The sequence below is a fragment of the Tamandua tetradactyla genome, chromosome 9 (assembly GCF_023851605.1).
Source record: "Tamandua tetradactyla isolate mTamTet1 chromosome 9, mTamTet1.pri, whole genome shotgun sequence".
Lineage (NCBI taxonomy): Eukaryota > Metazoa > Chordata > Mammalia > Pilosa > Myrmecophagidae > Tamandua > Tamandua tetradactyla.
In genome coordinates this window covers 30,480,723-30,503,752 of record NC_135335.1, presented here as the reverse complement: position 1 = coordinate 30,503,752, position 23,030 = coordinate 30,480,723, and the positions used below count along the sequence as shown (strand labels likewise).

The following is a 23,030-nucleotide window of genomic DNA, read 5'->3' as shown; positions in this document are numbered from 1 at the left end:
TTGTTTTTTATTGTTACATGTTTAGTTTTCTATGTGCTTATCATGAATTCAGTCCCCAACTCTTAACTCATCGTCTATACTTCCTCACCATAAGGTCATATGCATGAGTTGGACAGTCTGTTTCATCATCCCAAGAAAGTCTCTTCTAGAATCTTCAGAAATTCTCCAATCTGGACAGCTTCACATTTATCCTTCTGGAATCTCTCTTCAATGTCATCTTGCTGATAACCTTTGCATCTCCCTGTGGTATATAATCTGAAACTAAGATTCAGTATTAAGTCTTCACATCTGGTTAAATCAAGAGGACCTCAAATGGCCTAAAGGCAAGTTCTCCTCCCCACTCTGCTCCCAATAGTAAGATCCCACGGCCAAGCAAACCTCCTTATCAAACAGACCAGACACAGTGCCAACTTGTCCCCAAGTAGTGGGCGTCAAGTCTCTGTCAGCCCATGTCATTGTTCAAACAAAAGAATCACATCTTCGTTTGGGAAACAAGGGGCACCTCATCCTTTTGTCACTATAAAGGACAGTCCCCTGTGTTCACTCTGTTACCAAGGGCAAGCCCCGTGTGTACATGGTCTGCTGTGTCCTCCTCCCTCTATTGTGAGTCCATGTGACTAATAAACACCTCTTGAGCTCACTGTCCGGGGTTGGGTATCTTGTGTGTGGCCATCCCATAACTCCTCACCAGCAGTATAAAGAGGAAGTGAAAAGACGCTCCCCTACTGTGGATGTACTATTTCTTGTATCCCCATGGGTTCCTCTGTCTTTATTTAGGTCTTTGTTTCATTTGAGAAAGTCCTCCAGGAACTTCTTGAGAAAGAATGTGTGGTAGGTAAATTTTTGAGAATTTATGTCTGAAAATTTCTTTATTTGCCCTTGTGCATTATTGATGGTTTGGCTGAGGATAGAAGGCTTCTAGGTTGGAAATTGTTTTTACGTGTAATTGAGAGGTTATTGTTCTATTGTCCTCTAGGTTCCTATGTTGCTATTTTGAAGTCCAAAGCTATGATAGGCAGAATAATGACCCCCAAAATGCCCATATCCCTGGAATCTGTGAATATGTTACCTTACAAGGTAAAAGGAATTCTGCAGAAGTGATTGAAGGTATGAACCTTAAAATGGGGAGATTATTCTGGATTATATGGGTGGGCACAATGTAATCACAAAGATCTTTATAAGAGAGAGGCAGAAGAGAAGGAGATGTGATGACAGAGCAGAGGCTGGAGAAAGAGCTGCACAGCTGACCTGGAGATGAAGGAAGGGGCAGGCAACCTCTAGAATCTGAAAAAGCAAAGAAACAATTTCCCCCCAGAGCTTCTGGAAAGAACACAGCCCTGCCTACATCTTGATTTGAGCCCAGTGAAACCCATTTTGGACTTCCAACGTTGAGAATGGTGAAAAAATAAATTTTTGTTCTTTAAAGCCACTATTTTTTTTTTTTTTTGGTAAGGTGTTACAGCAGCAATGGGGAGCTAACACAAATACCCTTGTAGCATTCTGATTCTAGATCTTTTCTTCTATTTCTTTCTTTCTGGACTCTTGTACATCTTTTCCATCCTCAGTGTTCTAAAGTTTCAGGAGGATGTGCCTTGGTCGGGTGCTTGGTGAGTCCTCTCAAGGAGGAAATTCATTTTCTGGGAAGGTTTCTGAATCTCTCCCACACAACCTCCCACTCACTCTCCGTTTTTTCCCCTTAAACTCCTCTCATGGGAATTCTGAGCTCATGGACCAATCCTTTAATGTTTTTAACTTTTCTCCTTTATTTTCTAACACTTTGTCTGTTTGTTCTACTTTCTGTCCTTTTATCTTCTAAAAATTCTATTGAGGTTTTCATTTCTGCTATCATTATTTTAATTTCCAAGAACTCTTTTTTGTTTTCTGCATGTTTATTTTTATAACATCCTGTTCTGTTACATGGTTGTAATAGCTCTTTCTGTGGATATTAATAATCTTTTTAAAATGCTTTTTTCTTTTCCTGGCAAAAATCTGTTTTCTCCAAATTGCCATTCTCTCTTTGTCTCCATCTTGATCCCACTATGATTGCACTTGGATCTCCATCTCTCTATTCAGTTTTCTCTCAGTTGTCTGATGGCCTTCGGAGTTCTCCTCGTATTCAGGAATGAGGTATACTGATTGGAGATGAGGGTGTGAATGGGGCCTGTCAACTGTGAATTTCACCATAGGATGGTGTGGCTGGGCCGTTTCATTGGGAAAGTCCTAGCGTCAGTATCTTTAGGTCCTCCTTCAGGCACCAACTGAAAGATCCTCCAGTCCTTGCCTGGAAATGAAGACTTCTGGCAACTGATTCAGAAAGAGAGTAAAGACTTCAGCATCCAAAATACACATAATTTTTCAGTCTCCCGGTTTTCAGTGTGACGACCCTGACCTCATCTTTGCTTGGTGCCCCCACCCCCACCCCCACCCCCACCTCCACCACAGCCACTATCCAGAAGACTCTCTTTTTTACCCCCTAACTAAAATACATGTCTTGTCAGTCGTCTGCATTATTGGCACTCATTTTATCCCTGCTTCCAGAAGCATTTAGTACTTCCAGTTCCTGGGCTTTTATGGGGACTCTGTTGCGTACTTCTGGTTGGTTTTCTCCATTGGCTTTCTGGAGCTCCAGGTCAATGAGCATTCTGCCATCTTTTCTCCAGTTTCTAAAGCTGTGTGCCATTGTCTCTTCTTCTGCCTCCCTATTCTTTGGGGTTGATGACTTTAAGGCAACCCTTTACTGTCATCTAGGAGGGATTTTGGAAGGGGACAAAAATAGACATCTGTGTTCAGTCTGCCCTCTCTCCCTGGTGAACCTAACCTTTCAGGCACCTAAAGTGGATCATTTTTTTTAGCACCTCCCTCTTCTATCCAACAAAATTCTTTTCAGTAAAAATCATGAAATAGAAAGCATCATAATAATGTTTAGAAAAGAAATGATGAAAACAGTGAAATTTTTATTTTATAGGACCTTGTATATTCAACCATGCCAGCACACATACATAGTCACTCAAATGTATACGCATGTACAGAAAGAAAAAAGGAATGGATTAATACATTTTAATTATATTAATTTTTATAAGTGGGGATTATAATGCTGTGGTCAGTCCGCTTCAGTGTTTTAAATTTTAAACAGAAATAAAAACTAAGTCAACACCTAAAATTAAAACAGAACTGAAGAAGCTAAGTCCTGCTTCCTCCTCTATAAAAATCGCTGTGCTAACATTGCTCATTTTGAATCTACTATTTTAAAGCAAAAGCATGCAATATCCATACCTCATCTTGGTTGGAGATAGGAGCTCTAAAAGAGATGAAATGATTCCAAACTATTACAAACTTACAATGAACGTTTGTAGCTAGGTGGGTCCATATTCAGGGCCAATTGTATAGTCGGGAGCTCTTCCAGATAGAATACATTGTTTATTAGTAAAGAGTAAGTAATAAAAATGTGTGTGTGTGTGTGTGTTCCAAGTTTAACAGTAACCACAGCAATGATTTAGAACAAAAAGCTTTTTCAGTATGGAGTATTTATGGTGATAGTAAAGAGCAGACTGACTTTTAGCTGGCTTTGCTATTCTCCGTAGACAATGCACCCCCTCATTTCCCTGCCTCTGGGGCAGGCTGCTCCCATCACACTGCCCTTGGGATATACATCAATGTCTGGAAGTTTGTTGAATTATTTTTAATGTAAAGTTTGCTGACTATCTACTGTATTCCAGATATGGGTAGGAATGTTGCATGCGGTATCAATAATTTTCTAACTGAGTCCACTTTAAGATCATTTTGGCAATGTTCACTGTTGCTTGTCCATCAGGTGTTTCCATGTTAACTGTTAACCGTGTCTTAGTTAAACATTGAAATGGAAAAACCTGTAATGAAGTGGAGAAATGGGGTGCTCCATCATCCAGTTGCACAAGAGTAAACATGGAAACATGTCTACAGACATGGAAAAGCAGAGGAAAGGACCTGAAAGCCCTTCCTGAGGGCCTTTTCTCCTTTGGTTCTTCCAACTCCTCCACAGCTCAGCAGCCAGAATTTCTGACATGATGAGGGAAAACATCTGTCCCCAGGCTGACCATTGTCATCTACCCCTTGTAGTTTTGACTTCATGCATGGAAACTCATATTTGTGTTAATGCATCTTGCAAGACTGTTGCTCTTGCTTTTTTTTTCTAAAATAATTTTGAAATACTTTCAAGCTTACAGGACCATTATAAAAATATTACAAACCCCATATGGAGAATTCTAACGTAACTCTACCCTGTGTGTACCCAGATCCACCGATTTTACCATATTGCCACATTTGCTATATCATTCTACCTATCCACCCATCTATCTAGCCATCTGTTCTATCTATCATTTTATCCATCTGTCCATTTATCTATCTATCCATTTGTCTGCCTGTCTATTTACCAAACCATTTTCTGAACACTTGAGAGTAGGTTGTATACATCATGCTCCTTGGGCACATGTTCATTTTCTAAGAACAAGGTTATTCACTTATATAACTATCTTAAGTACAGTTATCAAGTTCAAGAAATTTAATACTGATATCAAGCTTACAGTCTATATTCCAGTGTTTTCATATGTCCCAATAATGTCCATTTGAGCTTTTTCTTGTCCCCTCTTAGAGCCCATCCAGGATCATGTATGGCATTTAATTGTCATTGTCTCTTTTTTAAAAAATCATGGAAACATATATACAATGTAACCTTTCCCATCTCACCCCCTCCAAGCTACCATTTAATGGAATTAACCATGATTCACAATGTTGCAGTACCCTCACCACCAACCATTACTAAAATTTTCCCATGTCCCCAAGAGAAACCCTACATGCATTATGCGTTACCTTCCAATACTCCCTGTCCCTGTCAACCTTCCATTAATTTTTGTCTCTAAGAGCTTGCATATTCTGATCTTTTCCTTTGTGACTACCACAGGACTTAAATTTAACATCCTAAATCTGTAATGGCCTTGTGTGCTTTGATACCAAATTAACTTAAATAATTTACACAACTATGTTCCTATACTACTTGCCCTCCTTGCCTTTGTGTAGTTCTTCTCACAAATTACATCTTTATACATTATAACTTTAAAACCACTGACTTATCAGTACATTTTCTGCATATGCCTTTTAGAAACTGTAGGAAGTAAAAAGTGGAGTTACAAACCGAAAATACAATAGTTATGTATTTGTAATTTACCTGTGTCATTACCCTTATCAGAAATTTTTATTTCTTTGTATGGCTTTGATCTATTCTCTGTTGTCCTTTCCTTCCAACCTAAGGAACTCTTTTTACCATCTCTTGCAGGGCTAGTCTAGTAGTGACAAACTCCAGAATATCTTAATCTCTCCTTCAGTTTAGAAAGACAGTTTTGCTGGATATAGAATTCTTGGTTGGTAATGTTTTGTTGTCAGTACTTTATGTCATCCCACTGCCATCTTGCCTTCATGGTTGCCTGTGAGAAATCAGAATTTAATCTTATTGAGACCCTTTGTATGTGATGCACTGCTTCTCTCATGAATTCTCTCAGAATTTTTTATCTTTGCCACTTTGATTGTAATATGTCATAGTGTAAGTCTATTTGGGTTTATCCAGTTTGGAGTTCACTGACAATCTTAGATGTGTATATTAATATCCTTCATTAAATTTGGGAAGTTTTTAGTCATGATTTCTTTGACTATTCTCTCTTCCCCTTTGTCTCTTCCTTCTCCTTCCGGGTTTCCTGCAATGTGTATATTGGTACACTTGATGGAGTCCCACAGGTTCCTCAAGCTCTGTTCACATTTCTTCATTCTTTTCTTCTTTCTGTTCCCTCAGACTTATATTCAATTTCACTAAATTTTTTTCTGTTAGCTCCAATCTACTATTAACCCTTCTAGGGAATTTTAAATCTGTACTATTGTGGTCTTCAATTTTGTTTGCTTCCTTTTCATAATTTTCATCTCTGTACATATTCCATTTGTGTTCATCTACTGTTTTCTTGATTTCCTTTAGTTCTTTGCATGTTTTTTCCTTTAACTCTTTGAACATATTTAGGATCTTTTTTTTTTAAGTCTTTGTCTGATATGTCCCAGGTGTGGTACTCCACATTGATGGTTTCTAATTCTTTAATCTTCAACTCTCCCTGGGCCATTGCTTCTCATTTCTTGGTATGATTTAAAGTCTTTTCTTGAAACCTAGACATTTTAATATTTTAATGTGTTTTTACTGGAATTTAGAATCTGAAGACTCTGTTCCTTAAGCTTGTATCTACCTAGTCTTATGACAGAGCTTTCCTTTAATGCCAGGAGCTAACAAAAAGTAAAAACAAAAAAGGAAGAAAAAAAAAGAAGAAAACACCTTACCCAATCTTTACAGATTGGGCTGTGTGAATACTCTCTTGCAGACTTATGCATACTGTGAGTTTAGCGAATAACTCAAGGACAAAGTGTAGGGTCCTCCCTGATCCTTTCAGTGCAGGTGTCTTATTTGGGACATAAGCATGTGGCCCTAGGAATTCCCTCATTTACACAGATTGGAATGTCCCCCTCTTCACCAGGAAACAGTTTCCTTATGGTCCCAGCCATTGCACCGTATGCTTTATAACCAGCATTCACTTTTCTCTTGCAGCCAAAACTTGACTTTTTTACCATAGTGTTCTGTAGGAGAGCCCCTGAGCCACCTTCTACATTCAGGGAAAGTCCTAGGATGGCAAGTCTCTGAGGCCACCCCGGATGGATTGTACCAGACATTCCTGCCCTGAGTATGTGCATGAAGATGATTCTGCTCCCTCCAGATTTGATGTCAAAGATCCACCTTGGGAGTGTGAACCAGCTATGCACCAGTTGCTTTTAAGTTGCCTTTTTCTTGATTTGGTGTCACGTGTTACTGCAGTTCTTTAACTGTTTTCTGAAGCATTGAGAAAGATGTTTCTGCCAGTTCTTGTTGGTTGCTCAAAGCCTCTGTGGGAGGACAGAACCCTGAAGCATTTTACTTTGCCATCTTGATTCATCTTTGACTCAACTTTTGAACCTTAGTTTCCATTTTGTCAATCAGTGACAAATCTGATTATTCCTCAGAGGGAAGGGGTGAGACTGCCTGGCACGTTTGGAGCAGGTAAGAGGATAATCCCTTTCAGCCATGCTTCATCCAGTGTCCACTGACAGTGCTGTAGCCCAGTGGGAGAGAGACCCCTTTTCTTCTTTTTTAAGCATTGCAATGCAGTTCTGACTTTAAGTACATGGCATTGGGACGGACTCCATAGGTTAAGGGGACATAGTCTTTCCCAAGACTACCCTCATTTCAGACACTTAGTCACAAAGTTGGGGGGCTTTGCAGGGTCACCCTTATTTCTGACCACCTTGCTGCAGACATATCAAGGGGTTTGCACTGCCCAGTCAGATCTGATAATCCACTGGAATGACTCACAGAACTCAAGAAAGTGTTTTACATACTATCAAAACTGTATTATAGCATAAAGGGCACAAATAAGAAGCCCAAAGAAGAGACACACAGGGCAAGATCTGGGAGGCTCCTCAAAGAGGAAGCTTCCTATGTCTTCTCTCCATGAAGTCTTGGCACATTGATTTTGTCGCCAATGAGAGAGGCTCACCTGAGTTTTGGTGTCCAGGGTTTTATTAGAGTTTCCTACTTAGGCTGGGCTTGATAGAATTCATCGTGGTTGGACTCAATCTCCAGACCCCCTTCTCCTCTCCAGAGGTTGGCCTCAAAGCCCAACCCTCTCATCACATGGTTGGTCTTTCTGGCCCCACCTTGAGTCACCTCATTAGCATAAACCATCAGGTGTGGTGGTAACTCAGAAAATTCCAAAGATTTAGAGGGTACCTACCAGAAACTAGGGACAAAGGCCAGCCAATTCTTTATTATACAACAAATATAGGTATCCTACTAAGTGATTTATTCCCCACATCGTCACTGGGAGAAGCAACAGGTCCACAGGAATCCAAAGTTGCCTTGAATACATGACCTCAAGTTAAAACTTTTATATATAATTCAAATTCTTCCCCATGCATAACATCATTTTTTTCTCCTCAAACTTTTATTTGGACATATTTTAAATCCACTCCAAAAATTAAAAGAATAATACAATGAAAATCTCTATTACCTGTACCTAGATCCACCAATTGTTAACATATTGCACAATTTATTTTTGCATGTGCTCTCCCTCGCTTCATTTCCGCACACACAAACACATCCATACACTTTATTTTAAATCTTTTGAGAGTAAGTTGCAGTCATCATGATATTTTACCTCTAACCACACCAGCATATATTTCTTAAGATTAAAGACATAACTACCAGCCAATTATCTCACTCAGCAAATTTACTATTGACATGTATTATTATTCAATATATTGCTTATATTCAAATTTCCTCAATTGTCCCAGTAATTGTCCTTTACAGACTTTTTGGATCCAGGATTCAATCAGAGATTTCTGTTCATTACACTTCTTCATCTCCTTTAACCTAGAAGAGCTCCCCTTCCTTTGTTTGTGTTTGAATGTGTGTGTTTATTTCAAGACATCAATATTTTTAAAGGACTTAGGCCAGTTGTTTTCCAGAATGTTTCTCAATTTGGATCTGTCTGATGTTCATGCATGATTAAATTCAGGTTCTACACTTTCAGAAGTAATACCTTCTCGGTACAACACAACAAGAGGGACATGACGCCATTTTGTCTCTTTCTTGTTCATGTTAGGATTGATCACCTGGTTAAGGTGTCATTATAAAGTTGCTCTTTTTATCCTTTCTTGGGTTGCTAGTTTCTAACCGAGTGCTGTGCACACAGTAACTGACAGTCAATGTCCTGAATTAGAAGGAAAGTAAATATTTGTTGAACTTTCTCTATGCATTGTGTACAGTATCTTATTTAATTTTGTCAGCAAGAGAGTCGCCATTTTCCTCATTTTACAAATGAGTTAGTTGAGGCCAAGCGAGGTCAGGTATCTTGTTCCAAGTGGCATACTGAATTCTATCATGGGTTGCAGATCCAAAACTATGTAAAAACAATACCTGTCTCGTTTCCTCACACCGCCCTGTTTAGAAATCTCATGTCTCCTTAGTCTGGGATGGCCGGAATGACACCCATAACTTGTTTCGGTAAAGTTGGGCAATAGGATGCAACTGGGAACTTAAAAACTTGTGTAGGCCACATAACCAATGTCAGAATTCCAGTTTACAAAGTTCATGTGTTTGGCGAGCACCCACTTATTACTTACCAACATTGAGTAACCTCTTTCAACCTGACAATTCTAGTTTTAAGAAAAAAAACACTATGAAGCAAGCACGTCAGAATAAATGAAGCAGGAGATGCAGACATATTACATTCAGTTTTTCCAAAAGGCATGCAAAGTCTGCCTTTGGTACAGCCTGCAAAGTGTACGATGTGGCAGATACTGCCAACATGCCCCCCTCCCCAACTCTTCTCCTCTTCTTTCTCATGGAAATAGGACCTCCCATTTAAAAATTTTGCATATGGCTGCTCAGAACAAGAACCACATTTACCAGACTCCCTTCCAATTAAGTTTTACCGTGCCAGTATACCATGTGGTGATATATGAGATTTCCAAGTTGCTCCCTTAGAGGGAAGAGACTTGTCTTCCTCTTCTCCTTCCTAGCTAGAATACAGAGTGTGATCATGTGAAGACAGAATCCTTAGTAAATATAAATGCGGTAGGGGCCACTGTAGACATGGTTGGGGTGGATGTAATCACGTGTGTGGACAAACGTGGTCTGGATGGATGTAGACCATAAGTGACGATGGTCAGGGCGGACGTGGACCGTGTGATGATGGATGTGGGAGGAACAGAACACAGACATTGTAAGGAGAGAACGCAGATGTGGCAGGTGAGCACAGACGTGGCAGAGGTGGGCACAGATGTGTCGGGGTGGGCACAAATGTGTCAGGCGAGTACAGATGTGGCAGGTATGGGCCTAAATGTGGCAGGGGAGGGCACAGATGTGGCAGGTGAGCACAGATGTGGCAGGTATGGGCCTAAATGTGGCAGGGAAGGACACAGATGTGGCAGGTGAGTACGGACGTGGCAGGGTGGGTAAAGATGTGGAAGAGGAGGAGAGGGCACAGATGTGGCGTGGCAGGTGAGTAGAGAAGTGGTGGGGAGGGCACAGATGTGGTAGGGGTGGGTACAAATGAGGCACATAAGCACAGGTGTTGCAGGGGAGTACAGATATGGCAGGGGGTACAGACAGGGCAGGGGGTACAGACAGGGCAGGAGGTACAGACATGGCAGGGGGTACAGACAGGGCAGGGGGTACAGACAGGACAGGGGGTACAGACAGGACAGGAGGTACAGACAGGGCAGGGGGTACAGATATGGCAGGGGGTACAGACAGGGCAGGGGGTACAGACAGGACAGGAGGTACAGACATGGCAGGGGGTACAGACAGGGCAGGGGGTACAGACAGGACAGGGGGTACAGACATGGCAGGGGGTACAGACAGGGCAGGGGGTATGGACAGGACAGGGGGTACAGACATGGCAGGAGGTACAGACAGGGCAGGGGGTACAGTCTGGACAGGAGGTACAGACATGGCAGGGGGTACAGACAGGGCAGGGGGTACAGACATGGCAGGGGGTACAGACAGGGCAGGGGGTACAGACAGGACAGGAGGTACAGACATGGCAGGGGGTACAGACAGGGCAGGGGGTACAGTCTGGACAGGAGGTACAGACATGGCAGGGGGTACAGACAGGGCAGGGGGTACAGACATGGCAGGGGGTACAGACAGGGCAGGGGTACAGACAGGGTGGGGGTACAGACATGGCAGGGGGTACAGACAGGGCAGGGGGTACAGACATGGCAGGAGGTACAGACATGGCAGGGGGTACAGACAGGGCAGGGGGTACAGGCAGGGCAGGGGGTACAGACATGGCAGGGGGTACAGTCTAGGCAGGAGGTACAGACATGGCAGGGGGTACAGACAGGACAGGGGATACAGACAGGACAGGAGGTAAAGACATGGCAGGAGGTACAGACAGGGCAGGGGATACAGACATGGCAGGGGGTACAGACAGGGCAGGGGGTACAGACATGGCAGGGGGTACAGTCCGGGCAGGGGGCACAGACAGGACAGGAGGTACAGACATGGCAGGGGGTACAGTCCGGGCAGGGGGTACAGACATGGCAGGGGGTACAGACAGGGCAGGGGGTACAGACAGGGCAGGGGGTACAGTCCGGGCAGGGGGCACAGACATGGCAGGGGGCACAGTCTGGGCAGGGGGCACAGACGTGGCAGGGGGCACAGTCCGGGCAGGGGGCACAGACAGGACAGGAGGTACAGACGTGGCAGGGGGCACAGTCCGGGCAGGGGGCACAGACATGGCAGGGGGCACAAACGTGGCAGGGTGAGCCATGCTGGACCATGTGAACACAGGCCATAGCCCTAAAATGGTTTACCAAGACAGAAGGGGCCTGCGTCTATGAAGCTGAGGAGGTTTCCTGCCTGTCCTGGGCTGCTTTTGTCCAAACCGTTGCATGAAAGAAAAATAAGCGCCTTTGTTTGTAAAGCTACTCTTATTTGGAGACATCTTTATTTTAGGACAGCTAAACTTACACCCAAATGAAGACCCAATTCATACGAGCCACAACCAGTTTCCCCTTACCCCCACTTTCCTTCCCCCTTCCATGCTGTGATTCTCTGTGCACACCTTGCATGTGCGTTTTTCCATGTGCTGTTTCCTCTGCCTTGAATACCTCTCACTCCCCTCACCTACCTGGTCAACTCCTACCCCACCTTCATGACTCCTCCCAGATACCTGTCCTCCAGGAGCCTTTCCTACTCCCAGGTGCCTCTTCAAGCAGGATGATGTACTTTGTCTTCTTTGAGCCCATAATAAAATGTCTGAACCTTTATTTTCAACAATTATCACGTGGCACTGTAATTATTTGCTCACACATTGCTCTCTCCAGCTAGATTGTAGCTTTCATGAAGTCAGGGACCATATTTTGTTCACTTTTGTATTCCCAACACTGGATCTCTGGTGAATGGATGAATGAACACAGATGATGTAATTACATGTATTCCCCGGCAAATCCTTATTTTTTAAAAAAGTGTCTCTTTACTAAGATACTGCTTGTGAATAGCACACATCCCCTCCAGAAATTCAATGTGCAGAAATTTACTATTATATAATTTATAAATGCGGGGACTGGTTATACATTGTCTGAAAACTTGCATTATAGATTTGTCAGGTTTCCTCGGCCACGCAATCCTACAAATGGGCTCCTGTAACTGAGAAATTAGGGTTTAAGGGATGATTTTGATTACTGAATCATTATAAAGATATTCCTTTTTGCTTTCTGGTACATTGGAGTAAACAGAGGGAAATACCTAAAATCTCTAAATGATAATCCAGCTTTATCTTCTGCCCCTGTGATTATAAAAGCCTTATGACTAACCTTCATTTGTACCCATTTATCCAGTTTTTTCAACTTTAGAGTCTTGGTATCACTAAAGACAGCCCCTAATGCTTGGGTCAGCCCAGCACTGACCTACCCCGAGTCCAAACTTATCTTGATAACCTAAGCTGGATCTAACCAAAGTGGGCTTGCCTGCAATGCCCAGTAGCTTAGATTTTAACCTAAGCTGATTATAATACTAAAAATCATGCCCATCATCATATTAAAATCACCATTTTCTTACATATGTTCTGTGACTAAGCATCTTATCAATCTGCACATACTCGATAATTAGATCACCCCTCATTACATCAGCTGGGGCCACTGTGTTCATTATCCTAAAATCTGCCCATCTTTTTTCTCTAGTCAGAATTACTATTTCTCTATCAGAATCTCTGCAGTTTGGGGAGACAGATTTTGGGCTGATAGGCCATCTGCTCTCCTACTATGCACCTAGTAATAAACTCTTTCTCTCTTTGAAATCCTGGTGTCTCAAGAATTGGTCACTGAGTGCATCGGGCAAAAGAATCCACGGCCTTAGTCCAGTAACACTCCCCTGCCCTGGATTTGCAGTGACTGCAGAACTCCAAAGCTGTGCCTCTGCTCGGTTTGTTCCCAGCTCCTCTCAGCTCAGAGCAGGCGGACTGGGCGTCCGTACTAACAGTTTCCAGAAAATGCTCAGGCGTGCTGAAAGCCAACAAAGAGGCGGGCACTGCAGAGTTCAAGGGCTTTGCAGTCCAGCATATTCTCTTCTGTTGGGTGTCTTGGTTTGCTTTTCATTCATTCTGTGCCAGATGTCATATTGACTCTAGTAACTTTGCAGGCACGTTTTGGCTTTGTGTTAAACTAATACTAAGCATAGCATTCGTACTGAGACTGGTAATCAAATCATTCCTTCCTATCTAGAAATATAATTTTAGCAGTCTGTATGGATTTTTTTTTTTGTTGTTGTTGTTGTTTTTTGCATGGGCAGGCACTGAGTTTTGATTTTCCTGGGAAGGCCTGGAGCACATTGTTGTATCCTTCTCAATGACTCGGCGCTCACCTAACTGGAAAGCCCTCTGGGACTGATTCCACACACATTCTGATTTCTTTTTTTTTCTTTCTTGCATGGGCAGGCACCGGGAATCGAACCCGGGTCTCCAGCCTGGCAGAAAAGAATTCTGCCTGCTAGTCGCACGGCCCTCCACACCCATTCTGAGACCTTCCTTAGATGGTGGCCACCATGTTCTCATATCTAACCTGGGTTTTATTCCTATAGATATTTAGGTTGCCATGTCCAGGACATGGAGAGAAAAATCCCATGTCAAGTCACACACTGTTGAGGGTGGTGTCTGTTGCCCTGGTGAGGTAAGTCACAGATCCCCTTTGGATAAACCGTTTCATGGTAATGCTTAAAAAGATTTATGAATGCCTTATCAGCTCCTCTGTAGGACCAGACATTTTGAGGGGGGTTGTCCTTTTTTTAACTAAGAAAGCCTGACTTGCTCGGCTATTCTTCATGCGGTTGATTGCACAGGCTGGAATTTATACTGCTGTCCAAGAACACAGGCCGCTGCAGGCTGCACCCAGCCTCAGTAGGTAGCTGTTGGCTGAGGAGTCCCTCAGAAGCTGACTTTCTGAAGCAGTTCCTTGTGCTCTTCGCTGTAGACGTCCGCATTCTGTCACAGGTGCATTTCTGTCACTCTTCTTTTCCTTTCCCTCTTTCTCAAACCCTTTCTCTTGCAAGGTCCTTCCTCATTCAGCCCCCCATAAGCCCTGAGTTTGCTCCTTGGTGGTTTGGGGTTAAGAAGTTGGCGTGGTCTGGCCACCTCCACTTCCTGATGCCTGAGCCATTTCTGGTCTGACCTCTGGGAGTTGGACAGGCTCACATGGCTTAAGATGCTACTAGGCTGTGTGCTCGCGTGCCTGACGCAATTAAACAGACCCAGGCCTGGGGTTGCTCGCTATATTAAAACAACTCATTTTAGCCCCCAAAGAAAGAAATTCTAAATATTACCACTGCCTGTAATTTCTCTTTCTCACAAATTGCTCTTTCTCTTTCCTATCCAGTACCCATCCCTTTACAATCTGGAACAATTTTCCCTCTGTTCCAGTTCAATTTCTAAATAAATGCCTGATAGGTTTAATGTGGAGGTAGAACCTCAAATTCTTTCTAGCATTTTTGAACTTAGTTATCATGATCTGCTTTAGGTGCCATTTTTTTTGTTTTAATATTTTATTGACAAATCTTCACACACATATAGTTCATACATGGTATAAAATCAGTGGCTCACGATTTCATCACACAGTTGTGTATTCATCACCATGATCATTTTTAGAACATTTACATCACTCCAGAAAAAAGAAATAAAAAGATAAAAAGAAAAACTCATGCATCCCATACGCCTTACTCCTCCCTCTCATTGACCATTAGTATTTCCATTTACCCAATTTATTTTATCCCTTATTCCCCCTATTATTTATTTATTTTTATCCACATTTCTTACTTATTTGTCCATACCCTGGATAAAAGGAGCATCAGATACAGGTTTTCACAATCATACAGCCACAATCACACAGTCACATAATCACACAGCTACATCTTATACAATCGTCTTTAAGAAACAAGGCTAATCCTGACCAAAGGGGGAAAAGAAATGTAGCAAGTAGGGTGTTGGTGGTTGAGAGAGTTCGGGTGAAGTCGGGAGGCCTCACTCTTCCACAAGCTTCAGTTAGACATAGCTGCTATCATAACGTGCCAACCCCCAACCAAAATGATTCCTGCAAATCCTAAAGAATACCTAGGGCAATATATGAGATTCTACAAAGGTTCCATGCACCAGGGTGACTTTCCAGGGACCTACAGCCTCCAGATGGGTCCCTGGAACAAATAAGTCCTGAAATGCAAAGGGGCCAGCCTCTCCAAAACATCAGCTGGTTCCATCCCCATATCCCATATTATCAACAGCTCCATCCAACATGAAAAAGTTGGCACAACCATGGCCCAAATACCGCTGAAGAGTGAGAGAAGAATCAAGGGTGATGGTAAAGTTATAAAGAGAAGGTCGAGTTTGACAAATGAGTGTGAGTGCTGAATCAGTGTATTGATGTTTCTTTTCACCTCTAGTTCCTTAGAGTACCTAGAGATAAAAACCTGGAATTGTTTAATTGTAACCCATACCAAACTCTGAAGTCTGTTCTACAATGAATTGTTGCAATGTACTTTGAAATTTATTGGGTTTTTTTGTATATATTTTGTTTTTCACAAAAAAAAGAAAAAGAAAAAAGAGAAGGATGAGTATAATAAAGAGGATAGACTTTTACAAATGAGTATAATTGAATCAATATATTGATATTTCCATTGGTCTCCAGTGTCTTGGAGTAGCTAGAAGAATAAATGAAAAATCATGAACTGTAGCCCACACCAAACTTTAAAATCTGTGGTATAATTACTGTGGAGGGCCAGGAGTAATCAATCAAGCCCAAGCAGGGAAAGTTCCCACAACATTGGGGTGGAATGTCCCCAAAAGTTAAACAATAACCAATGTTAGGAAACTGAGAGAATGGGATGTGTTTTGGCAAGAGCTAACAGCATTTTTCTGCTTCTATGATATGCATGCTTGCTAGCAACTGCAAACCACAACATGATTTTAGCCTTTATAAGCTCACCTTGAAAATCCCTTGGGGCTGCTCTCTGAATCTTCCTTCTTGGAAGTTTCTGAGACAGTTGCCAGCCAACTAATAAAGACTTCAAATTGGCTTGCAGTTTTAACTTATGTGGTCTCTCTTTCAGTGTGCCTCACAACACTACTAGTTAAACTGTACTTGAAAACTTATTGCTTTTATCATACATATGTTATTTTTCACAATTTAAAAAAACATTTAAAAAAATCAAGGCTACTGGAACACAGCTCAACAGTTTCAGGTACTTCCTCCCAAAACACTTCAATCCATCCCAAACTAAAAAGGTGTATTTATATAACGCATAAGAATAACCTCCAGGATAACCTCTTTCGGTGCCAGAATTTAAAGAATCTTGTCTTGTCCAGCATTTTGCTCTCCTTTGCCACGTGCCAGGTTCCTCCCACCGCTCTCCTCTTGTCAGGAAGGCAGCACCGAGGGGCAGGGGATCAGGATGGCACACATCTCCCAATGCAGACTGATATGTGCATGTCTTTCGTGTTGACATATCACATACGTATGGGGGCACAAAAGAACTAAAAAATCTTAAATGGCTGAAAAGGGCTTTTAGCTGGGCTAGCAACAGTTTAAATACCACATTAGTTCAAGCAAGTAATTAATGCTAGCTGCTGCAATCTCAGAGGCTTAACCCAATAAAATTGCACATTGCTTGTGTGTGGGAGGAGGTTATTGTGCTCCACACAGCCCTTCAGGGACCCAGACTCCCTCGGTAGGGTGGGTAAGCCACCTTCTCTGTGACTGCCACTCTGCACCTGGCTGGCAGAGGAGAGGAAAGAGAACCGTCCCAGAGGTCAGGCATAGGTCACTTCCATCCACATCCCATTGGCCAGAACTTGGTCACATGACCCCACCTAGCTGCAAGGGTTTCTGGGAAATGTAGTTCAGCAGTGTGGGGCGCTGGGACTCTGCTACAAGTGTGGCTTTAGCGAACTTTGTTCCACGATATACTGGGAGGTGAGCCTGGGGAGGTTGGAAAACCATAAAGAATGTATTTGTTCTCTGGGGGACATCCTTATGTTACTTTGCTGAAGTGCTATTTAAATCCCAGTACCTGACAGTCAGGAGAGACCAGAAAGTTCCTCAATACAGGTGGTTTTCTAGCACTTAGGTGGTTACCCTCTCTCTCTTTCTTTCTTTCCTTCTTTTTTTCTCTCTCTCTGTCTCTTTTTAACAGCAGATCCATTTGGAATTTATTCTTGTGTAGGCAGTAAGGTATGACTCTAATGTCATCTTTTCCCAAACAACTAACGAGTTTTCCCAAAAAGTTCATCTTTGCTCCACTGATTGGAAACGCTACCTTCATCAATGAGCACATTTCTATCTGTGCTGTGGTCTCTTTTGGGCTCTTTATTTTTTTCCACTGATCTGTTTGTCTATTCATGTACCAGTATCATACTGTTTTAAAAGGTGTGTTTTAATGTCTGGGAAGGAATTCCTGCCTACTGGACATGAAGTATGATTTTTGCATTTTTAAAAAATATGTCAATTGTCTATTTCCCATGAATAAGCTTGTTGGCATTTTTATAGGGATTGTTGTTAAATTTATAAATTTGTTTAAAGAAAACTGACATCTTCATGTTGTCAACATCTTATGTAAGAGCAAGAAATGCCTTTCCATTTGTTTACATCACTTTTCTTTGTTTTTCAAGAATGTTGAAAACTTTTCCTCCTACAGTTTCTGCATATTTCTTATGTTTGTTCCTAAATATTTTATTGTCTTTGTTGCTAGTATAAAAGGAGTTTTCTCTACCTTAATAGAACTGGTAATTGTTTGTGTAACAAACAGTCTATTGATTTGTCTATGCTAATTTCATGTCCTGCTACCTTACAGACTTTTTTTAAAAGAACATCAGTGTTTTTCAAATCTGTGATGTCATTAAGAGCTGTCTCAGTGGTATTTTCACATACAGATGCGTAGACTTCCCCCACCCTAGCCGAAGGTCCCACCAGAATGTCAGGGAAGGAGAACAAGACAATCCCCAGTTTTGATGGCGCTCTATCTGTCATGTCCAAGACCCCTGGATTTCAGATACAAACCGTGAGCAGCCCAGATCTAGGAGTCAGAGAAAGTAAGGCTGGGCTGAGCAACGGGCTCACCACCCAATGTGGTAATTGCATTTCCTGAGCACAGAGAAGGGAGCAGGGGGGTGTAGACGCAAATTGCAAAGAGAGAGGAACCGTAAAGGATTACAGCAGCCTTCCGCAGAAGACTTAGTGGCCATCACAGCAGAGCTCAGTCCAGGAACCCAGAGGCTCCTGTGGTCAGCACAACTCCTGTGGTCACTCCAGTGGGGGAGAAGTGAGACCCAAGGGTGAGGCCCAGAGGGGATCAGGACGGGGATTTCTCTAGATGCCTATGGTTGTTTATTTCTGTATTTACATGTTTATTTTTGGACTTCAGATGCCGAGAGTTGAGCTGATTGTACTTCTCTTTCATGTCGCGTGATTATTGTTGGTCCAGGGAAGGCTACTTTCTTATTTCACATCATTTCTATTTTTCTTCTTTCCTATGTTCATTATTTATTTTTATTTACTTTAATTTTACTATCACCTTAAATTTATTGCATCATTATTATTTCTAATATTATATATCATATCTTACATGTTCTTTTCTCTTATAATGTTATTATTTTCAATATCATATTGTGTTATATCTCTCATATCATATATTATATGCATTATAATCATTTTTATATCCCAGATCCCTCTCCTATTCTCCTTCCAAGCAAATAAGCAACCCTTCTACTGTGTTTATAGATTGTGTATTTTAAATGTGTTCTTAAAATATATTTTGTTTTGTTTGCCTCTATTTAAAAAACATATTTAAATGGCATGGTGTGATAAATTTCATATTCCTCACCTTTTTCACCATTTATTACCTTGGGCACCTCTCATCTATGCTGGGTGACGTGCAGACTGCTCCATGGCACATCCACCACACAAAACCCATCCACTCTCACAGCAATGGACATTCAGGACACTTGGGGTCTTAAGTCTGCCTCCCCCCCACAAATGATCATATGCCCTGTTTTAGTTTGCTAACACTGCCAGAACACAATATACTAGAAATGGGTGAGCTTTTATAAAGGGAATTTATTATGTTACAAGTTTACAGCTATAAGGTCATGAAAATGTCCAAATTAAGGCATCCAGAAAAAGATACCTTGACTCAAAAAAGACTGATGTCTGTCATATGGGAAGGCCCGTGGTTTCTGGTTTCAAACAACTCTCTTAGCTCCGGTGGATTTTTCTGGCTTCTGGCATGCTTAGCATCTCATGGGATGGCATATGGCAATGTCTGCTGGGCTCTACATTTCCAAGCATTCATATCTAGGCATCTGCTCTCTCTGTTGGCACAGCAAGCATCTCCAAATATCTGTGTCTATGTTGCTTCTGAGATTTCTCCAAAATGTCTCCTCTTTTAAAGGATTCCAGTAAAATAATTATGAGCCACCTTGAATCGGTAGAGTCACATCTCCATCTAATCAAAAAGTCACACTCCCAATTGGGTGTGACACATCTCCATGGAAACAATATAATCAAAGGTTTCCACCCTAAATAATAAGTCTGCCCCCTCAAGATTGGATTAAGAGAAGAACCTGGCTTTTGTGGGGTATATAACAGTTTCAAACTAGCACAGGTCCCTTTTGGACTTGCATGAGCATTTGTAGTGAGATTTCACAAGGAAACAGAATTGCTGGGCCTTGGGGGACACTCTCACCAGCACCTCACGTGGCTTCCTAGAGCTCTCACCCTTGCCAACATGTCACATTGCCCAGGGCTTACTTTTTTGCCAGTCTAGTTGGTATCAAGTCATATGTCCATGTTGTCTGAGCATTTCTTGGTTCCTAATGATTTTGAGCATCACTTCAATGTGCTTATTAGCCTTTTGAAATTCTGTTTTTCTGAGTTCCCCATCTATATCCTTTGTCCATTTCTTTTCCTCTTAGCATTTTTTTGTTGATTTTCAAGCGTTCCTTCCACATTTTATAAATTAATCCCAAATTTATCTCTGGCACATATCTCCACCTCTTCTTTGTCTTCACCTATGCACTTTGTCCAAGATGGCCTTTGTTGAAAAGAAATCCTTAATTCTGATGTAATCAAATTCCTACTTTTTTGGCCATATAGTTAGTGTTTTTCCCTTTTTATTTAAGAAGTGTTTCCCCTCACTGGATAACAAATATATTCTCCTGTATCTTCTTTTTCTTTTTAAGTTTATCTTTTACTTTTAGGTCTTTAATTGAACAAGAATAATTTTCTAGTATAAGTGTGTCTCAAATATTTCGTGGGACATACTTACTCTAAAACGTACTTGTCGTTCATCAGAAATTTAAATTTTACTCAGCAACCTATATTTCATCTGGCAACCCTTATGATACATCCAGCCCACAGGAACTTGTCTTGATTGAGTCTTCTTACCTTCTCCTGTCTCTCACCATTGTCCACAGTAGCAAAAGCAATACTGGTTACACACTACTCCTGCCTGACATGGCAGGTTCCTGACTTTGGTGGTTCCAAATAACCAACCCTTAAGTGAACATCGAAGTGGCACTTCAAAGGGTTCAACTAGACTGACACTTCTCAAATTTTAATGTGCTTACGCATCTGGGGAACCTTGTTAAATCCAGACTGGGTTTCAGTAGGTCTGGGTGGAGACTGGAATTCTACATTTCTAGCAAACGCCCCAGTGAGGTTGATGATGCTGGTCCGTGGACCACACTTTGGAAGCAAGGAACCAGGGGATCCTACACATGTCTCCAGAACATGGATATTAAACCTCCAGGGTTTGGGGAACCAGGGCAAAGACCAATGTGGCCTTACCTTTTAGCTCATGCTAAAGCTAGGATGAGGCGGGAACCGAGTTAAAGGAGAGATAAGCTGCAGAGCACACGCAGAATCTTCCACGTCTTCTGATTGTCGACAGTGGATTTTTCCACCACATGGTTTCTTGTAGGAGCCTTCGATTTGGCCTTTGTACCCTCTGAGCGCTGGTTCTGCACAACTTGTGGCTGTGATTGTCAGTTTACTTGTCCCTCTTCCTCTTTAGACTGTAGGTCCTATGAGGGGAGGGCATGGTGTTTATCTCTGTAGCCCCAGCATCTAGAATCACATCTGGTATGTAGAAAGTGCTTGCTAAAGGCAAGTGGAATGAATGAAACAAAGCATACATGAACACTCACTTCTGTTGCCAAGACTGTCCTTAAAACAATTCTTTTTTCACTTTTCAGGACTCCCTGTAAATCATTGTTTTGCTCTGACAGTTTGTGGAATCTTTACCGAGGGAGGAGGGGAGTCATGGATGTTTCCCTCTTTCAGTTTCTCGTTTTTCTGTGCCCAAGTCCTCAAGCACCCCCACCCCATCCTGCTTCCCCTATCCTCCCCCTCTCCTTCTCACGCTTGAGAAGTTAAGTGTGCCAACTTCTTGGCTTGACATAATTCCTACCTCCCAGTCTTCCTGCAGTGGAACCTTCTCTATCTTGGCCTAAAACGTATCTGTACCCATTACAAACTCTGGGATCCGTCTTATAACTACTTGTTGAAGAGTGTTTTGAAAACTATTGCTTTTTTCTTTCTTTGCTTTGTATATATGTTATATTATACAATAAAAAAGTAAAAAAAAAAAGTTAAAAAGAATTTGTAACTTTGCTATATTCCCAGCTCTCTTCTTTCCCCTCTGCCCCGACACCCCTACAGCAAGCTGCCTCTTAATTCCCATTTCTCACACTCTCCAATCATTTTTCTACCTGCTACAATTTTCATTGTAGCTCTGTTAGGTAAAGTCATCTGTCAAGGTTCTTTAATCGCAAGCAACAGAAATCAAACCTGGCTTACCTAAGCAAAAAGGGAATTTATTGGAGGTCTATTCGTAGAATGGGCTGCATACTGGAAGGCAGGCTTCAAACAGCAGATCCAGGAGCAAGAGTCCAGGTGGCCTTCCATGGGCCCTGTGCCAGCGTCGTGGCTCAAGGGAGGCAGGCACTTTGATTGACAGTTACCCCAAGAATGCACTCTGTGGTGGAGAGATCCTTAAAGGGAAATATAGCTGTTGTTAGAAAAGGGAAAGTATTTCTGGGTGATCAAAAACGAATACATCAAAGAAAGCAAATGTCCACACAGACCTGCTATGGATTTGAAGGAAATTAAGAGGGGAAAGCTGCCTCTGGCCTGCAGCAGAGTGTGGGTAAGAGTTCTTATGGTCCTAATTCCCTGTTTCCAATTATTTTTCATACCTGAAACATCAAGAATCTGTTGGGAATGAAACAAGGTGATGTAAAATGGTACCTGAGATGCAAAAGGAAGGGATCCAGACCCTTGTCCTATTCCAGATTTGGCCACCGACTTGCTATGCCATCTTGGGTAAGTCACTTCATTCTGGTCTCAATTTCTTCATCTCCAAACAATAGCTCCAAAGCTATCATGGACCAGATGATATCTAGGACTCCTTCCAGCTGTACAATCCTCCCTGAAATTTGCCAGCTTGGCTTGATTTACAAGGAAATGTGCAGTTTACATGGTATTCCATCATATGCCTATAAAACAGATTCTCAGGTGTGTGGTATTTACAAAGGCAATTTGATGTGGAAAGTTGATGCTGTTTTACAGATAATAATGGATTATCTCATGGATTATTAAAACGTGGATTAACTCAAAGACAAGTATTAAGTAGATAGAGCAGGTTGTACAGAGAGCTCATGCACTAAGAATTTACTATAGGCAAGCATTACTTTAAGTTCTTTAATATGTTAATTAATTTAACCCTCACAGCAATGCTATGAAAGAATTACTATTATTACCTCCTTTCTCCTGATAAGGAAACAGGCACAGAGAAGCTAAGCAACTAGCCCAAGGTCACAGAGCTGGAATTCAGAGTCAAGTGGTCTGGCTGCAGGGTCTGTGCCCTGAGACAGCATTCCAAATGGCAT

The 23,030-nt window shown here is 42.0% G+C and overlaps 1 protein-coding gene across 2 annotated transcripts in view; it reads left to right on the top strand.

The window, feature by feature from the left end:
* Window positions 1–668: 668 nt before the first annotated feature.
* Window positions 669–23,030, top strand: part of MGLL (monoglyceride lipase) — a 175,734-nt gene continuing 153,372 nt past the window's right edge. Inside the window, exons 1-3 of one of the 2 annotated variants that reach the window (XM_077116336.1) lie at window positions 669–831; window positions 977–1,107; window positions 22,351–22,464. In XM_077116336.1, the coding sequence (XP_076972451.1) occupies window positions 22,383–22,464 (82 nt within the window). In that variant the 5' untranslated portion in view covers window positions 669–831; window positions 977–1,107; window positions 22,351–22,382. Of the gene's footprint in view, window positions 832–976; window positions 1,108–18,325; window positions 18,417–22,350; window positions 22,465–23,030 lie in introns of those variants that run through there. The other variant, XM_077116333.1, reaches the window with a different exon arrangement.